General features: G+C 43.5%; 1 protein-coding gene across 3 annotated transcripts in view; it reads right to left on the bottom strand.

Annotated features, from left to right (window-relative positions):
- Positions 1-15,575, bottom strand: part of LOC113927490 (prolyl endopeptidase) — a 114,638-nt gene that overhangs the window by 31,711 nt on the left and 67,352 nt on the right. For all 3 annotated transcript variants that reach the window (XM_027603354.2, XM_027603355.2, XM_027603356.2), the window contains one exon: positions 10,591-10,694. In XM_027603354.2, the coding sequence (XP_027459155.1) occupies positions 10,591-10,694 (104 nt within the window). The remainder of the gene's footprint in view (positions 1-10,590; positions 10,695-15,575) is intronic.

Genomic DNA, 15,575 nt, shown 5'->3' with positions numbered 1-15,575 from the left:
ATTAAACTTTGGAGCTGAACTAGCCATATCCTATGCAAAACATGGAAGGCTTCAGGGTCCTGATGAAGGCAGCACATACACAGTGATTTTACTTGCAGCCTAAATGGTTTTCTGTTTGAGAGTTAATTTCAGAATTACCCACTCTCCGATTTGGAATCAAAAAGCATATTCTGTTTAAAGATATGTTTACATGCATATTAATAATGGTATCTACTCATATACATACACATGTAGACGAACACAGCTGGAGGCAAGGGAGGACACAAGGTCAGTCAGCTATGACTCACCTCAGCAGAACCAACTAGCAGATGATTTTAAATGTGTAAGAATTTATACAGGCTGCATTTATCAATACAGCTTGAGTAGATGATGTACATTTCCTTCTTTTGAGACATTAACCAAGGTGAGCGATGAAGCTTTCTCCAGGGTCTTAATAAAGCCACAGCATTTTCTATCAGTTCCTACATGAAGACCTAGAACCACCTACCTCCAGGTACTCATTTGGTGAACTGGGAAGAAGCCGGCCGAGCTCCTCAGGGCCGATAGCACCAGCTTTGCCACCGTGTGATTAGGGACAACTCATCTAACTTCCCTACACTGCAGCCTCTTCCCCTCGAGAATGGAAATCATGAGAGTCCTGACTGTGTGACGAAAGGAGCAGAGGCGCCGAGAACACGGGCATGCAGCCTGACGCAGGCTGTGCCCACATCTATGCTCTACTTCCAAGTAACAGCACACTATCCCCTCTCCCTGTCTTTTGCTTTTGCCAGAGTTTCCCAGGCCAGAAACAAGAAGAGAGAAGCTTCTACAGAAGCTGGGACTCGGTTGAGTACTCAAAATGTACAGAATTTCAGAAAATGCAGTAAAGAAAATGAACAGTATGACGATGGAGCTTGGAGGAAGGAGAGCCAGGCAGAGGTAAGTCTGCACATGGTGGGCAAGGACTTGGTTGGGAGTTGAGCCTGGACGATGCCGAATATTTGGGGTGGGGACTTGGGGCAGCGAGGCAGCACTTTTGCGGGGTTGGATGAAAGAGGGCCTCAAGAGTTGGGGAGAGGAGCTCCCACTTGACTCAGACAATGACCAGGAACCTGTTTGTGTCCCTGTTTAGTACCCTCACAATGCCTTCTAACTGGCGATATTTTGCCATCATGTTTATCACTATTACAACATTTCTAATCTGCCACTTACACTTAGAGCCAATGCTGGGAACGAACAGAGAATGATCAAGTCTACTTATCTAAACCCAGGTCAAGGTACACTTGACCCCAATCAAAAGGTTATACTTATGGACATGGAACATGTTTCCTTCCTTCTTCACAGACCAACGAAGTTAGGCCGTAATGGTTTTTCCTCCAGGGAGATAATGGAATGTCTGCGGCGCCAGGTCTATTTTTATTCCATCTCTCATCCATCGGCCATCAGTGTAATGCAGGCAAAGGAGAGGGGAGGGAAGAACTATGTAGCAGGTGGAGAGCCCACACTAAGCTCCTATGTTCTCTTCTCCCCATCTGCCCGAGAAGATAGAGCAGAGCAGGAAGCCAAAGAACACTTGTCTAGATGGCAGCCTACATTAAGACATACCCCTGAGGTTTAGGGGTGATACTATCACAGAAAAGCAGGAGAAAAATTACTCCAACTCTCTCCTATTGAGCCTTCTCCATACAGAGAAAATCTAAGCAATTTCCAGCTTCCAGTTTCTAGATATCCACCTAATCCTATTAACTTTTAATCTAACTTCACCCATTAAGAAGGCAGAAATGATGGATAGACACTGGAATGGGTGTACTTGTCTAAGAAAAAGCAACTGAAAAGGTTGCCTGCTTTGGGCATAAAAGTGTCTTTCCGGGTTCACTGCACAAAAACCCAAGGTCTTGGGCTAGCACTTCCAAAATAAATCTGAGGATATTCTTCTGAATTTGAGTTTGAAGCAACCTGATACCCGAACTGGTATTAGTGCCAACCCCTGAGAAAAGATCTTGGGGGAAGTCCAGCAGAGATAAGATGAAAAAAGCAAAACCATAAACACTTCAAGTTTTAGTTCACTTTTAAGTGGCGTTTCAAGCTGCCGTGTGGGGACCAACATTTAAGACTTACATAAAACTCCTCCAATTAAAATATAATGTATGTATGTATGTATGTATTTGTCTCTGAATATATCATATATGATCTAAACAAATGGATAAGGAAATGAGAATCTCATTAACAAGCAACAAGGAGATTAGAAGTGAATATTAAAATAAATCATAATATTTATAAGCAATTTTTAAAATGTATTTTGGGCCCCTCATGTCTCCCCTTTCACAAAGAGTATTTTTGTTTAACAGGTTCTGCAAGTATTTACAAAGTAATCGCTAGATACTTACATGATGCAGAAATGTACTTTTAAAGGTAAGCAGGCATAGGAACTTGCCTTTTAGTCTAATTTATTTTAGAGGTGAAAAAAACAATAACTGAGCTATGGAGAGTGCAAATAATTCATCCTGATAACAAAGTATGCAGATTAGCACAGCTCTGGAGTTCTGTCAATTATTTTTACACTGTTACCTTTGTTCAAACACATTGATTTTTGGTTTCCTCATCTGTAAAATGAGAGATCTCAACTATATGAACCCTGATGTATATGCAACTGGAAAGCATACCACTTTGTCCGCAGCCCAAAAATATAGGGAAGTGGAAGAACAGATCACCTAGGAACAAGCAAAGAGGCAGCTATGAAATTAGAGACTTGACCTCCTCCTCAAAGGCTGATGCATGCCATGCTTCCATTCTAACGAGCAGGTCCTGCAAGGATGGCCCGTGTCCACATCCTTCACAGAAGTGGTGGTTGGGAGTTGGCTTTCCCAGGCAAGAAGACTCTAGCACGGAGTTGAATGTCTGGAGAGCCATCTGGACCTAGCTTACCTGGCTTCTTCATCCTCCCAGAGATAAGCCCTTACATTTCATCTTGATTCTAATTCTGAGAGTCCCATGTTGCCTTGCATTACACTTCTGCTAAAGTCAATACCAAAGTTCAAGAAATACATATACTCATGTTCTGGAAACAATATTAAAGGTCTTTCTTCATGGGAGAAGAGCCTGTTTAAAGGGTGCTTCTCTCTTTGTAGTACATGATTTCTGCTGTCTATAATTATAATATTTGAATATTCACCTTTTTCAGTCTTTGTTTTTCTAATCCTGATCCTGAGGTTTAGGTACTGGATTCCTTGGTCTCAGGGTCCACATCAAAAAAAATTTTTTTAAGATATTTATTTATTTATTTAAGCGAGCAAGTGATCGACGGGGGGGGGGGTCGGGGGGGGGGAGAGAGGGAGGGAGAAGCAGGCTTCCTGCTGAGCAGGGAGCCTGACACAAGGCTCGATCCCAGGACCCTGGGATCATGACCTGAGCCAAAGGTTGACGCTTAACCAACTGAGCCACCCGGGCACCCCATCCACACCAAAAATTTTTGCTGAAGTCCTGCTTTGTCTTGTATGACAGGTTGCTAGTTGTCCCCCAATGTCTATTCCCTTTTTCCTCCATAAAAAGGCCCAAATTTTTAGCTGCACACATTTTTTTCTGGAACTACATCTCTAACTCTCACTGCACTAGATGTGGCCAGACGAATACTTTTTCACCAGTAAGATGAAAGCAGACAGAATACATGTCACCTTTAGCAAACATGCTTCTAAGATAGCTGGCATGCACCTTCCCTCCCCCACCTCCATCGTCTTCCCTACTGCTGCCTTCCTGTCAGCTAGAAAGTGGGTATAATGTGGCTGGATGGCCAGCAGTCTTGGAGGACCAGGAAAAGACACTGGGAATGGAAGCGATGGGTGAGGAAGCAGCAAGAGAGCAGGAGCTTGGATTCCTCGAACCTTAGATACCAAGTCAGCCCTGGACTGATTCCTCCTGCACTTCTTTTCTGTGGGAAGGAAATAAATGTCTCTCTTCTTTAAGCCATGGTTATTTTGATGTTTCCTGTTGCTCACAGCTGAATCTAATCTGAATAACATACCTTGAGATTCAGATTCATTTTTATTTTTTTAAAGATTTATCCCTTTATTTAAGAGAGAGACAGGAGGGGCCGAGGGATAGGGAGAAGCAGACTCCACTCTGAGTGTGGAACCTGATATGGGGCTCGATCCCAACACCGTGAGATCGTGACCTGAGCCAAAACCAAGAGTTGGGTGCTTAACCAACTGAGCCACCTGGGCACCTCAAGATTCAGATTCATTTTTAAAAACAAAAAAAAATTATTAAAATGACAAAAGGTAAGTACCATTTGTACACATACCATTATTCATAAATGATACCATGCTACTGATTCAGTTCTAACAAGAAGGAAGTTACTTGCTACTTTGTTTTCTATAGGATAATGAAATAGGACATTCTTTTCCCAAGATAGTTTTCTAGCAAGGAGCTGGAGCTAAAACTGTTAGCGGTTAGCTGAATTGTTTTCAGTTAACTGAAATCGACCCACCTGCACAGCAGCAAAGCTCAGTAACCTGCAACTATTTATGGATCTCAAAAGCCATGACTCTTAGAACAAGATAAACAAAATTTGAATCTATTTAAGTGGCTTTATTACCTATGACAGTAAGCTCAGTATTATCTGTAGATATCTGATACATTGTAATGTACAGATAAACAAATGTAATATAATTTGTAATGTACAAATTACAAATTTTGTGTGTACTAAGGATGAACAAATCTCCAGTGAGTATAGTTGTTACCTATGGTACTGAGTTTCCACATAGCCTGATCTCTGACATTTAGGGCCTCTAATACAATAAAGAAAAATAAACCTAGATGGCCTTCTAGGAAGTGAATCTGAGCCATTCAAATAGAATCAATACCTGTTAACTCATTAACATCTCAGCAAAATAAGCTGAGCAAATATGCCTGCTGCTGAGTCACCACCGTGTCCCGGGAGAGCCAAGCAAATAGGGCTGCTTCTTTCCTGGCTGCCCTCCTCGGGCTCTCAGTCACCAGGGTGGGTTCAGCGGTCTTCCTGGCCCCCATCTCCATGCAGACTCCATTTCCTCAGCACAGTTCAGAGAAGCTCTGAGCAAGGTCAGCACAGGCCTGGCTTTCACCCACGTTGCCACAGTGAAGCCTCACAGGAGGCTCAAGAGACCTCCCCAAGCTTCTCATTATGGGGACTGACTACTCAATGCTCAAGGCCACCTTGTGATTTTTACTGAAAAAGGGTTACATGTTTGCAGGTTGCTGCAAAGTGATGTCCTTTTTAAAACACGGGAGAGGATTTATTTACAGTGGTATGAGGATGGCACTGACTTGGGCCCCCATAACTTATTTCTCTATTATAAAACAAAAAACCCAACTCTTTAACAACCTTTACAGTCAAATTATTTTAACACGGCTGATACCAAAAGGGGAAAGAGACATAAACATGTACCCTCTGAATACAAACATTATACCCTCAATCTAGAATGCCTGCATGACAAAGGGAGTTCTAAAGAAGGGTGGGAATCTGTTTATGCAAGAATATGCCGCTGTGAAACATAATATCTCAAGTAACTGGGATGCTCAGGCACTAAATCATCAAGAACAACTTAAAGCAGTTTCCTAATCATATGCAAGCAGTGACCCCTCAAAAAGTTCTTTTTGAAAATGTTCCCCCAGTCACTCTTCACTAACATTTCTGAAGATTTCTGACCGGTACCTGTGAGAACACAGCACTACGGAAAAACGTGATCACCAATTCAATGGTCAGCTCACTGGGGATGTGCATGAGTCAATATTCAAAAACTGGATGTGACATGCACTCAGCACAGAAGTTAACAAATGTTAAAAGACTAATTAATGTTCTGAGAACATGTTCTCTGAATGGCAAAGCCTGTGTATGCTAGCAACCACAAACCAGTTATCACCAAGGTTAGAAAAACCTACACTAAATTAAAGAAAAAAATTCCCACTCCCTCTACCTCAAGGCATCTTGGTAAACCCAAAGAATTATTTAATTTTAACATTTCTTTTCAGTTACCCAGCAAACCACCTTTGGGATGTTCCTGGTGTTTCATATGCATTACTACAGGTAAACCTCAGCAAAGTCCCTACTAAGCATAAGAAAACAGGAATCAAGATGATTCTTACTATTTTCATACTATATTGTTTGCTTTCACCCATAAGATGGACCTTCCTTCCAATTTATTGTCTTTTATGAAACGTGGAAACTGTCGATAATGGGGTTTATTCACAGTACACTCCGTTCACTGTTCTCTTTCAGGTCTATAAATTTTGTCTTTCATATGGGGAGGAAAAAAAAGCCAATCTCTCAGCCTGGCTGGACAAAAATGAGATACTGAGAAACCAAAAAGTGTACTTTACTCCACTACGTATCATGCCACGTTCCACCACAGTGCAAACACTATCCCATCCACTAATGACAAAAGGCAAGCCCACTGCATGGGATACTGAAGGCATGATTCCCTCCTTGAATTTGCTGTGAAATTATGAAATTAACCTGCCGCGAGAAGGCAGAGGCAGTCTCCGAACAAGGGTGGTGGTAAAACTGGTCAGGAGTCTCATGGGGTAGGGATTACGGAAGCCCCCACCCTCCTGTGTCCTCAACACTGCAGCTCTGACTGAAGGCTGCACCCTGCACTTGCTCACTCACAGAACACCCTGGCGGGTGTCTGACCTTTCAGATCTGTATGTCTCAACTTTCCAGTCTGACTGTAAATTTTCCAGGGTTAATGCCTTGTGTCTAGAAATTCTCTGTATTCAAACAGTACCAGCGGCAATGAAGGTCAGGTCATACTTGTTGACAGACTAAATTTAACTACCATGTCCCTATTACTTCACGTTTGTTTAAAATGAAACACATTACGGATTATAAAGGTGGACAGATTTTTTTCGGGTAAATCACTTATCACCAAACTTATTTTATGAATGTAATTTCTAATGTTCAGTATTTCAGCTTCTTTTTAAAGAAAGGGGCGCAGAGGTTCTAATCAATATTATGTGGACGTGCCATTCACAATGAAAAAATAAAAAAGACAGGATCAGTCAACTGCAGATTTGATAACCCGATCTAAAACTAAATTTTTATATGTTACCCTCCCCCGAATTGGAAGAGAAATGAACAGTTTTTCAAGGATCTGATTTTCAAAATTATATTCCTGATACAGATCAATTTTCCATCCGCAGCTGCAGTCAGGATGGGTAAAGGTTATAACAGACAGTTTTGTTCTATGTCTGCCAGCGAAACATGCCACCATATCCTGCAAGACCTCTCCCCCTCAACCGCCCAAATTCCAGATGCGCTGGGTCCTGGGTGAATACACAGCACACAAGAATAGTCCTCTGTGGTTTATTTAGCCGCATGTTTCTTTGACCTCTTTCTCCCTGTCTTGGTCTATCTTACCAGCTACCCCACCAGGTAGATGTACATGGTCATGACCATCATTAATTGCATTGACCAACTATGCAGCATAATCTGTGCCGCAGTATTTGCTCCCAATGATAACATGACTCACAAAATGTAAGAAGGAATTGCAAATAGTCCAGAGGATCTTCTTGTTAAATCACATATGGAATAAATATAAACACCAGAGTCAAGAGGAATCAAAAGTGGCATTACCTTAAAGTGACTAAAAACAAAAATATCCTTTTTCCCCCCCAAAATGCTGTGGTTTCTATTCCACACCATCAGGACATTTTCCATTCATGCACAAATCCCTCTCTAAGGCCTGCTTTTACAATGGTTAGGTCATTGTTGGCAACACCACTGAGAGCCTAATCAAAATGTGAGAACATCTGTCACGCTCACATTTCACGTCAAAGCTCTGCTGACACACGTGAATCTAAACCACAGCACAATGGAGTTTAAGTGATATAAGTCTATGGTATTGTGATATCAAAGAGCATTTCAAAGGCACCTGTAAACGATGAAAGAATTCTGTTTTGTTAACTCACTGCAAGACGTCTGACGTGTATAATCAATAGATAGAAACTCTCCTGTAGGCATTATACATCTACTCTGTCCACAGGCATAGCTCCACTTTCTAAAATCCGGAAATGAGGAGCAGTGCACTGAGTTGTTGGATGCAGTGTGTTCTGTCCAGTTACTATCCTTTTAAATATTTATCATCTTTCTCCCTTTTTTCTTTCCTACTGCAGTGGTAGAAACAAAAGGTTGTTTTGGGGGAAGTTTTCTTTGTGAAGCAGGGAGCCAGGCACAGAGGAGTTGGGTTGTCCCATGATATAGACTAGTGGCATCACCCCAGCTCGTCTCTTCCCCAGCTAAATGGGGAGATGTCAGGGGACCTCCATGGCAGAGAGATTTCTACTCCGCCAAGCACTTGCTCAGCTGTAACGTTTTATATTTTCATTTATAAAAGAAAACAATACATGTTAGCTAGTAACTAGTTTCTCTGTGTATCACCATCAAAAATATTACTATTACCAGCACGGACAAGAAGAGCTCCTTGACAGGAGAAACAACTCCAACCACACTCGCTGTGAGAAGAGTTACTTCCCTGTAAGCAGCTGCCTCCCTGGCATTATTACAGGTGCCTCTCCCTCACCCGAACCCCAAAGGTAACTGTAGACTTGCGCATTCATTATTTGTGGGAAGCTGGCAAGGAGAAGACAATACTGTGTTTTTTAAATAGAGCTGAGGGGCTGCATAGTAGAGATGAGGTGATGACAGGGGGTCTCTCCTGGGTGACCGCCCAATTCTAGGGCAGCCAAGGTTGCACCCTTGAGGGTGAAAGAGGGAAGTCAGTGGGTGCTGCTTGGGCATCCCTGGCATTACCGATGGGGGAGGTGATGGTGTGTATGTGCACATCCTGGCCCAGGGGTTGCTGACTAGACACAGGTCCTGGGGAGGTCAGACGTGACATCTGGTAAGGACAAATTTTCAATACATGGAGAAAAGGGATAACAGCCAAGAACGACAGCCTAAAAATGATTTTTAAAGTCTAATATAAAACTAGGGTGAATTAGCAAACCATGTAAGTGACAGACGGGCTACTGGCTCCCACAGGATCTCTCTCCAGGCAACAGCTCACCTCACCTTGAAAATGAACGCAACAGCAAGCCAAAATAGATACAGCCAAAAAGAGTCTGTTATATTTATTTCTAATATTGATTAAAAAAATGGATATTCTATATGCCAGACACTTAACATACATCATGTCATACAACCCTACAGGAATCCTGTAAAATGAATACCATCTCTATATTACAGCTAAAAAAACCTGCAGTAGGTTAAGTGAGGGACACCTGGGTGGCTCAGTCGGTTAAGCGTCTGCCTTCAGCTCAGGTCATGATCCCAGGGTCCTGGGACCGAGCCCCGCATTGGGCTCCCTGCTCAGTGGGGGGCCTGCTTCTCCCTCTGCCTGCCACTCCCCCTGCTTGTGCTCTCTCAAATAAATAAATAAATAAAATCTTAAAAAAAAAAAGGTTAAGTGACTCACCCAGTGTCACCCAATGAGTATATGCACATTTCAGGCCTGACAGAGCTTCATGACAAAGGCCCTGTGCACCTACTGAGAACATTTGGATTTTAGAAATACTTTTTAATATAGACCAGGGATTAGTAAACGTTTTCCTAGAGGGCCAAATACTAAGTAGTTTAGACTTAGTGGGCCAAACAGGCCTGCTGCACCCACCCTATTAATGCACCAACACTATGTAAACAGATGGGCATGGCTATTCTCCCACAAAACCAGAGGTCCATTTCCCAACTCCTGATCTAGAACAAGGGGTAATAGGCTGCAGCCCTGGGCCAGATCCTGCCCACGATGGATTTCTGTAAACAACACTTTACTTATGATCTAGATCTAGCCCATCATCTAGACCGTTTCTAGACAGGTGAAGGGTAACTCAACAAGCTAAAGTAATGCCCTAGTTTCACAGAAGCATCCAGCTCTTTGTTCTACACCTCCCTCCGAGTTCGGATTCCTAATCTGTGGTCTGTGTGGTCCAGCCGTCCAGGTGGGAAAGGCCTGATAAACAACGGTACCTCACAGGTGGCCTCTCATTGTAAAGGAAACAGACATGCTACATCCTCAATCAATAAGTGATTCAGTTTCTGGAAGACTTAATGCCTTTGGGGAGCTGGAAAAACAAAAATGGAGATTCTTAACCTGAAAGGATGGGTGGCCAGAGACGGAGCTTGTGGTGCCATGACAATCAGTTAAGTCATTCATCCTAATATTTTATGGAGTGCCTCGTCTGTGCCAGGCACAAGTACCTGTGACCATCAGACAGAAAAGACAGACTGGCAGTGCTCGAGTAAAGACTTTGTATAGAGCAAATCCATGTTGTTACTTGTGACACCCTAAGACCTGGGCTAGCCAATTCTCAGGCAGGCAGACCAACGGTGTTGCTTTGGCAGCTCTTGCAGTAAGAGCCCCGCACGGGGGCTCTGGCTTCCCGTGGAGAGTAGCAGCTATGCGAGCAGAAGATGCGTGCTCTAGGAGAACGGGGCCATGCCCAGCTCCATGCCCGGCTCCGTGCCCGGGACAACCCCTGTTGTCCGTACTCCTGAGCACTCCCTCCATGGCTCCTGACCCACTAGGGTGGGACAGCCCGGCCTGGCAGCCAGGTTTTCTGACCCTTGTAAATGCTCCATACCTGGACCGTCTGGTAATCGGAAGCATCGATCCCTTTCACAGTAACCTCTCGGAAGACTCGTGGCTCCAGCTCCTCTTTGGTGAGGTCACAGTGATAAATGATACCTAGAAGGAAGCGGAAGTCCTGGGTTAGTCCACAAACTCCTGGGGGGGGGAGGATCATGAGACACAACCGGACCCCACGAGTAGCAAGAGAGGAGCCTGAGTGAGAGACCGCTGCCGAGGTATTCTCTGCTGCCAAGTAAGGGTCACTGCACCACAACTACTTAGAACAGTCCAGGGCATGGGGTGCTAGGTAAGTGTTCACTCATCATCGCCACCACATGCGGCCTTCAATTTTACAACCGTAATCTGCGAGGACGTTTTAGAAGATTCCATAGCCTTCTGTGAGTATGAGAAGAGGCAGAAAAACGTCACAGTGGAAACTTAACAGGTCTTCTCTATGCCAGGTCGCTTAGGAGTGCAGGTCAAAGAAGATGGGAAACTTCATGTAGGGCTGCTTCACCTGCAAGGTGAGTACGATGGAAAACTCAAACGATTTGCCCAAAGTCAACAACCAGTCAGGGTCTCTTGATGGGAACTCTGGGGCTCCAGATACCTGACACCCACCTATCTGTGGACACATGTGTGGACAGCAGTCAGGGATCCAAGATGATCAGGTACCATTTTAGAGTTACTTTTAAAATTTTGATTATCCCATTAACTGTGCACAACACCAATTAATGAATATACACCAAGAATGCCAGCTTAATCACTAATTAAAATTCCATTTCCTGAATTTAATGCTATTACACTCTAACACTTAAGAACTCAATCAAAGAAACAATACGTAAGATGAGTCGTTGCTATTTGGAAACAACGACACTGGGGTGGTTTATGAAACAGAATTAGTCATCCAGAGTGGCTGGTGTGGAAACAACCCTCCCACGTGATACTTTAAACATATGCTGTCAAATATATGAAAGATCGATTTAGTGATCCCAATACTTCCTGGAAAACTAGAAACCAAACAGTACTCCCACAGGGTACATTCAAATTGATCGATCACGTATAATGGTGGCTTGCTTTCTTCTCAACTCCTCTGTGCATGTACTTCATTAACAGATGAGAAACAATACTCTGCACCCCCAATGGCAAAGAATAATACGTTTACATTCATTAATAGCATGACTGCTGATCCCTATGAACGTCATCACAAGTCTCATGCTTACAGACAAATCATTTTAAGGTACTATAACAGGAAGTCTGATTAATATCGACAGAAGATAAGTAACATGACCAAAGTATTGGCTTTCCTAGTTTAAGTCATACTTGGGTATCTGCTGAAATACGTCTTTATAGGTCAAGTAGTTCCAAACTACACTCTGGGCATACATTTTTTGGGGGGGGGGGGCATGCACTCTAATGTACCAGATACACTGAATATTGTCCTTGTCTAGATGAATGTAATCTTGAGGGTGAGGCTATTTTCAGAGATATGTTAATTTTTGAAGAGCTTCTTGATCAGTATGTACTTGCCCCCCTTCCTCAAAACACACAAAAAAATCTGACTCCTTAAAAACAAACAAACAAAAAAACCCAAGCCTGAACCACCAAACAACTAACAAAAAGACTGTGCCACCCTGACTCACCCTGGGACCCCTGCAGCCTGCACCACAGTGAATGACAAAGGACCAGGAAGCCAGGACTCCCACCTCTGACAGGTGCTGGGTCCGTGACCTTACACAAGTCACCAAAGTACTAGAATACAAATTCCTCTGTGAAAGACAATGAATAGGAAATGTACTCTAAATGCCTGTTTATCTGGAAAAACTAAGATATCACGTCCTGTAACAGCAGAATGAAATAAGCAGGAAACAGGGTCTGGCTACTGTTCAGAGAAAGGGTGCCAAGAACCTGACTTCTACTCTTCTGTCCTGAGCAAAAGTGGCACCGTGGAGGAGGCTGGGTTAAATCTGAACGTACCAGGGCTTAGTAAGTTTGATCAATACTTTCCCTTTACAGATCCATCTGGGTTAGCCTAGATGAACCTACTGCACATTCACATAATGTGAATCCCTATTATCTAATGATGTTTGTGTCCTGTCTGATTTGGCTTGGTAAGTACAAGGGGTTTGGAGAACACATCTTAGAATCATAAACTGGAGGACTGGTTAGGTGATCTCTAGGAAATGAATTTCCACGTTTAGGGGTGAAAGAGAGAATTGGGTTATGGAAGTCCCTTAAGGCCAGAGGAGGTGCCTGGACTTGAGGAGATGGGTCTCCTGATGAAATCAGTGGTTTAACAAAGCCATTTTAGTAACAGGAAGGAGGCAGGGACGATCAGCTCATATATTCCCAATAATCCAAAATAAGTGTAAGGAGGTAAAAGAAATGGGAGTGGGAGTTAAGAGGAAGGGGAAACTCTGAGAGAAACTGTGAAAGAAAAAATCAGAGGATTTAAAAAACTGGGTATGTACAGAGAAGGCAAAAGAACTTTTTTCTAAAAGATGACCCATATACACCCACCCGTAGAGGGTGGGTTTTAATGTTATTAAAAGAAAAAAAACATAAATGGAAACTAAAACAAGTCTTAAAAATGTTTGCACTCCTTGGTATTTACACAAAGGAGTTGAAAAGTTATGTCCACACAAAAATCGGCACATGGATGTTTATAGCAGCTTTATTCATAACTGCTAGAACTGGGAAGCTTCCAAGATGTCCTTCAGAAGATGAATGTGTAAATAAACCTTGGTACATCCAGACAATGGGATATTAATCAGGGCTAAAAGAAATAAGCTATTGAGCCCATGAAAAGATATGGAGGAAACTTAAATGCTTAGTACTAAGTGAAAGAAGCCAATCTGAAAAGTCCACATACTATATGATTCCAACCATATAACATTCTGGAAAAAGACAAAACTGTGGAAACAGTAAACAGATCAGTGGTTGCCAGGGGTTGGAGGGGTGGGGAGGGGTGAATAGGGGGAGCACAGAGGATTTTTAGGGCAGTGAAAATATTCTATAGGATACTATAATGATGGATACATGTCATTATACATTTGTCCAAACCCACAAAATGTACAACAGCAAGGGTCAACCATAATGTAAACTAGGGACTCTGGGTGATTACGACGTGTCAATGTAGGTTCATCAATTGTAACAACTGTCCCACTCTGGTGGGGGATGCTGATAATGGGGGAGGCTGTGATGTGGGGGCAGGAGTATACCAGAAATCTCTGGTACCTTCTCGATTTTGCCGCAAACCTAAAACTGCTCTAAAAAATTAAGTCTTAAAAATTTTTTTTGCCTTTCCCAGTCTGGCAAAGGCTTCTTTGCTCATCCCTGTTTCCCAGAGCCATGCACCTGGGACTTGCTATACTGGATTATTACAAGGTACAAATCTGTCTGGAGCCAACCTCAGACAACCCTCTGAGGTTCCATGAATATAGAATTAATCAGCTCAACCACTAAGTGGTTTGGGCCACAGGGAATAAGTGCATTGTGTTCCAAATTGCCCTGGCTGCTCGTTGTCTCCCAAGTTTGACTCAAGGTACAAAAGTCCTAAATAGCTTGGGCTCAAGACACACAGTCTTCACTATGTGCCTCCATGGGAAACAAAGTCAGCTGGTGCCCACCGGCCAGATGCACCACGTCCTAAAGAGCCGGAGCCATAGTTATTTCTGGCCCTGAGGCTTTACTTATAATTTAGTACCTCTGTTGTTTACTGCAGTAGTAGACAGCTAATCTTCAGAGACCAGGGAAAGGCAGCCTCTGGTATGCATGCGTGTGGATGTATATGTACACACACTGACAGTTCTTGCTTTCGAGAGATGCAGTTTAATGCTCTGATGGCTGTTTTTACTTTGGACCAGAAGGCCTGAGTCTAGAAGCCCTGTTCTCTGGTTTTAGATATAAAAAAAATTGCATTAAAGGGAGAAAAGAGAAAGATGGAGCCAAATGAGTAAGACAAGACAAAGGGGAAGAACAAAGCATTACAACAACAACTTAAAGCTTGTTCAGAAACTGCCCAGCAGTACAGAACTTTTCAACTTTTCAAACTTCCCAGCCAGAATAGTCACAGACAGTGTTCCACTGCTTGGCACGGAACCCATCCTTTTACACTAGGTCAGTGAGCCCTTCCTTGCCCAGGTAATGATGAGCTTGTTCCTGAAATAAATGGTCACGTGGAGTCATTGAAGGAGGGTTACAGGCCTTCGGGGACTCTGGCTTTTATTAAGAATGGGTGAATCACCCTTACCCTGTTCTCCTCATTGTCCTTTATCCATTTAAACTGTTTAAGCTATGGGATTTTCAAAGTAAAAATTCTGGACCAGTGTAAGTTGGGGAAATAAATGGTGAACCCCTACAGCAGTGGGTTGAGAATGGTAATCTGGAAGAAATGGATTTTTCTTGGTTCCGCTCCACTGGCTGCCACTGTACCCCAGGGCAGAAGGGGTGTGGCATAGGACCCCCCCCCCCCCCCCCCCGACATGGGATTCCTGACCTGTTAGTTTCCGACTCCTGGCACTGGGCCTGGTTTCCATATGGCTGCAGGGACTTTCCCCAGCACCCCCTGGGATCCTCTGAAAGGCACATGGGAAATAGAGCTTGCTGGTGTTCTGGGTCTACCATCAGACCTACTTACAGAAGAACATCACTCTCTTCGTTTCAGTAACCCCGACAGCAAGCTGTCACGCCAATAAGATTCCTCATGATTGCCTGCTCTGTGACTCTGAGACGGGCGCGCACGCGCACACACACGTAGACGAGGCATCGTGGCCATCTGGCTGAACCCCATGACGAAAGAGCCACTTCGGTACCTGCCTAGTTCTCTCCCCTACATCTGCTGACTGTGCCAGGGACCAAATTATTGCCATAAAACTGGACGGGACGAAAGGGCTATGAAGAAGCTTGAAAAACAAACGAGGGAAGTGCAGAAATGTTTTCAGGCAGATTGCTCTTAAGATAGGGTCTGCTCGGTCAACTGCAAGCTGCCAACTTAGC

Source organism: Zalophus californianus, chromosome 7, assembly GCF_009762305.2.
Source record: "Zalophus californianus isolate mZalCal1 chromosome 7, mZalCal1.pri.v2, whole genome shotgun sequence".
Classification (NCBI taxonomy): Eukaryota; Metazoa; Chordata; class Mammalia; order Carnivora; family Otariidae; genus Zalophus; species Zalophus californianus.
Note: the sequence above shows the minus strand (reverse complement) of the source record. Positions and strands in the feature narration are given on the sequence as shown.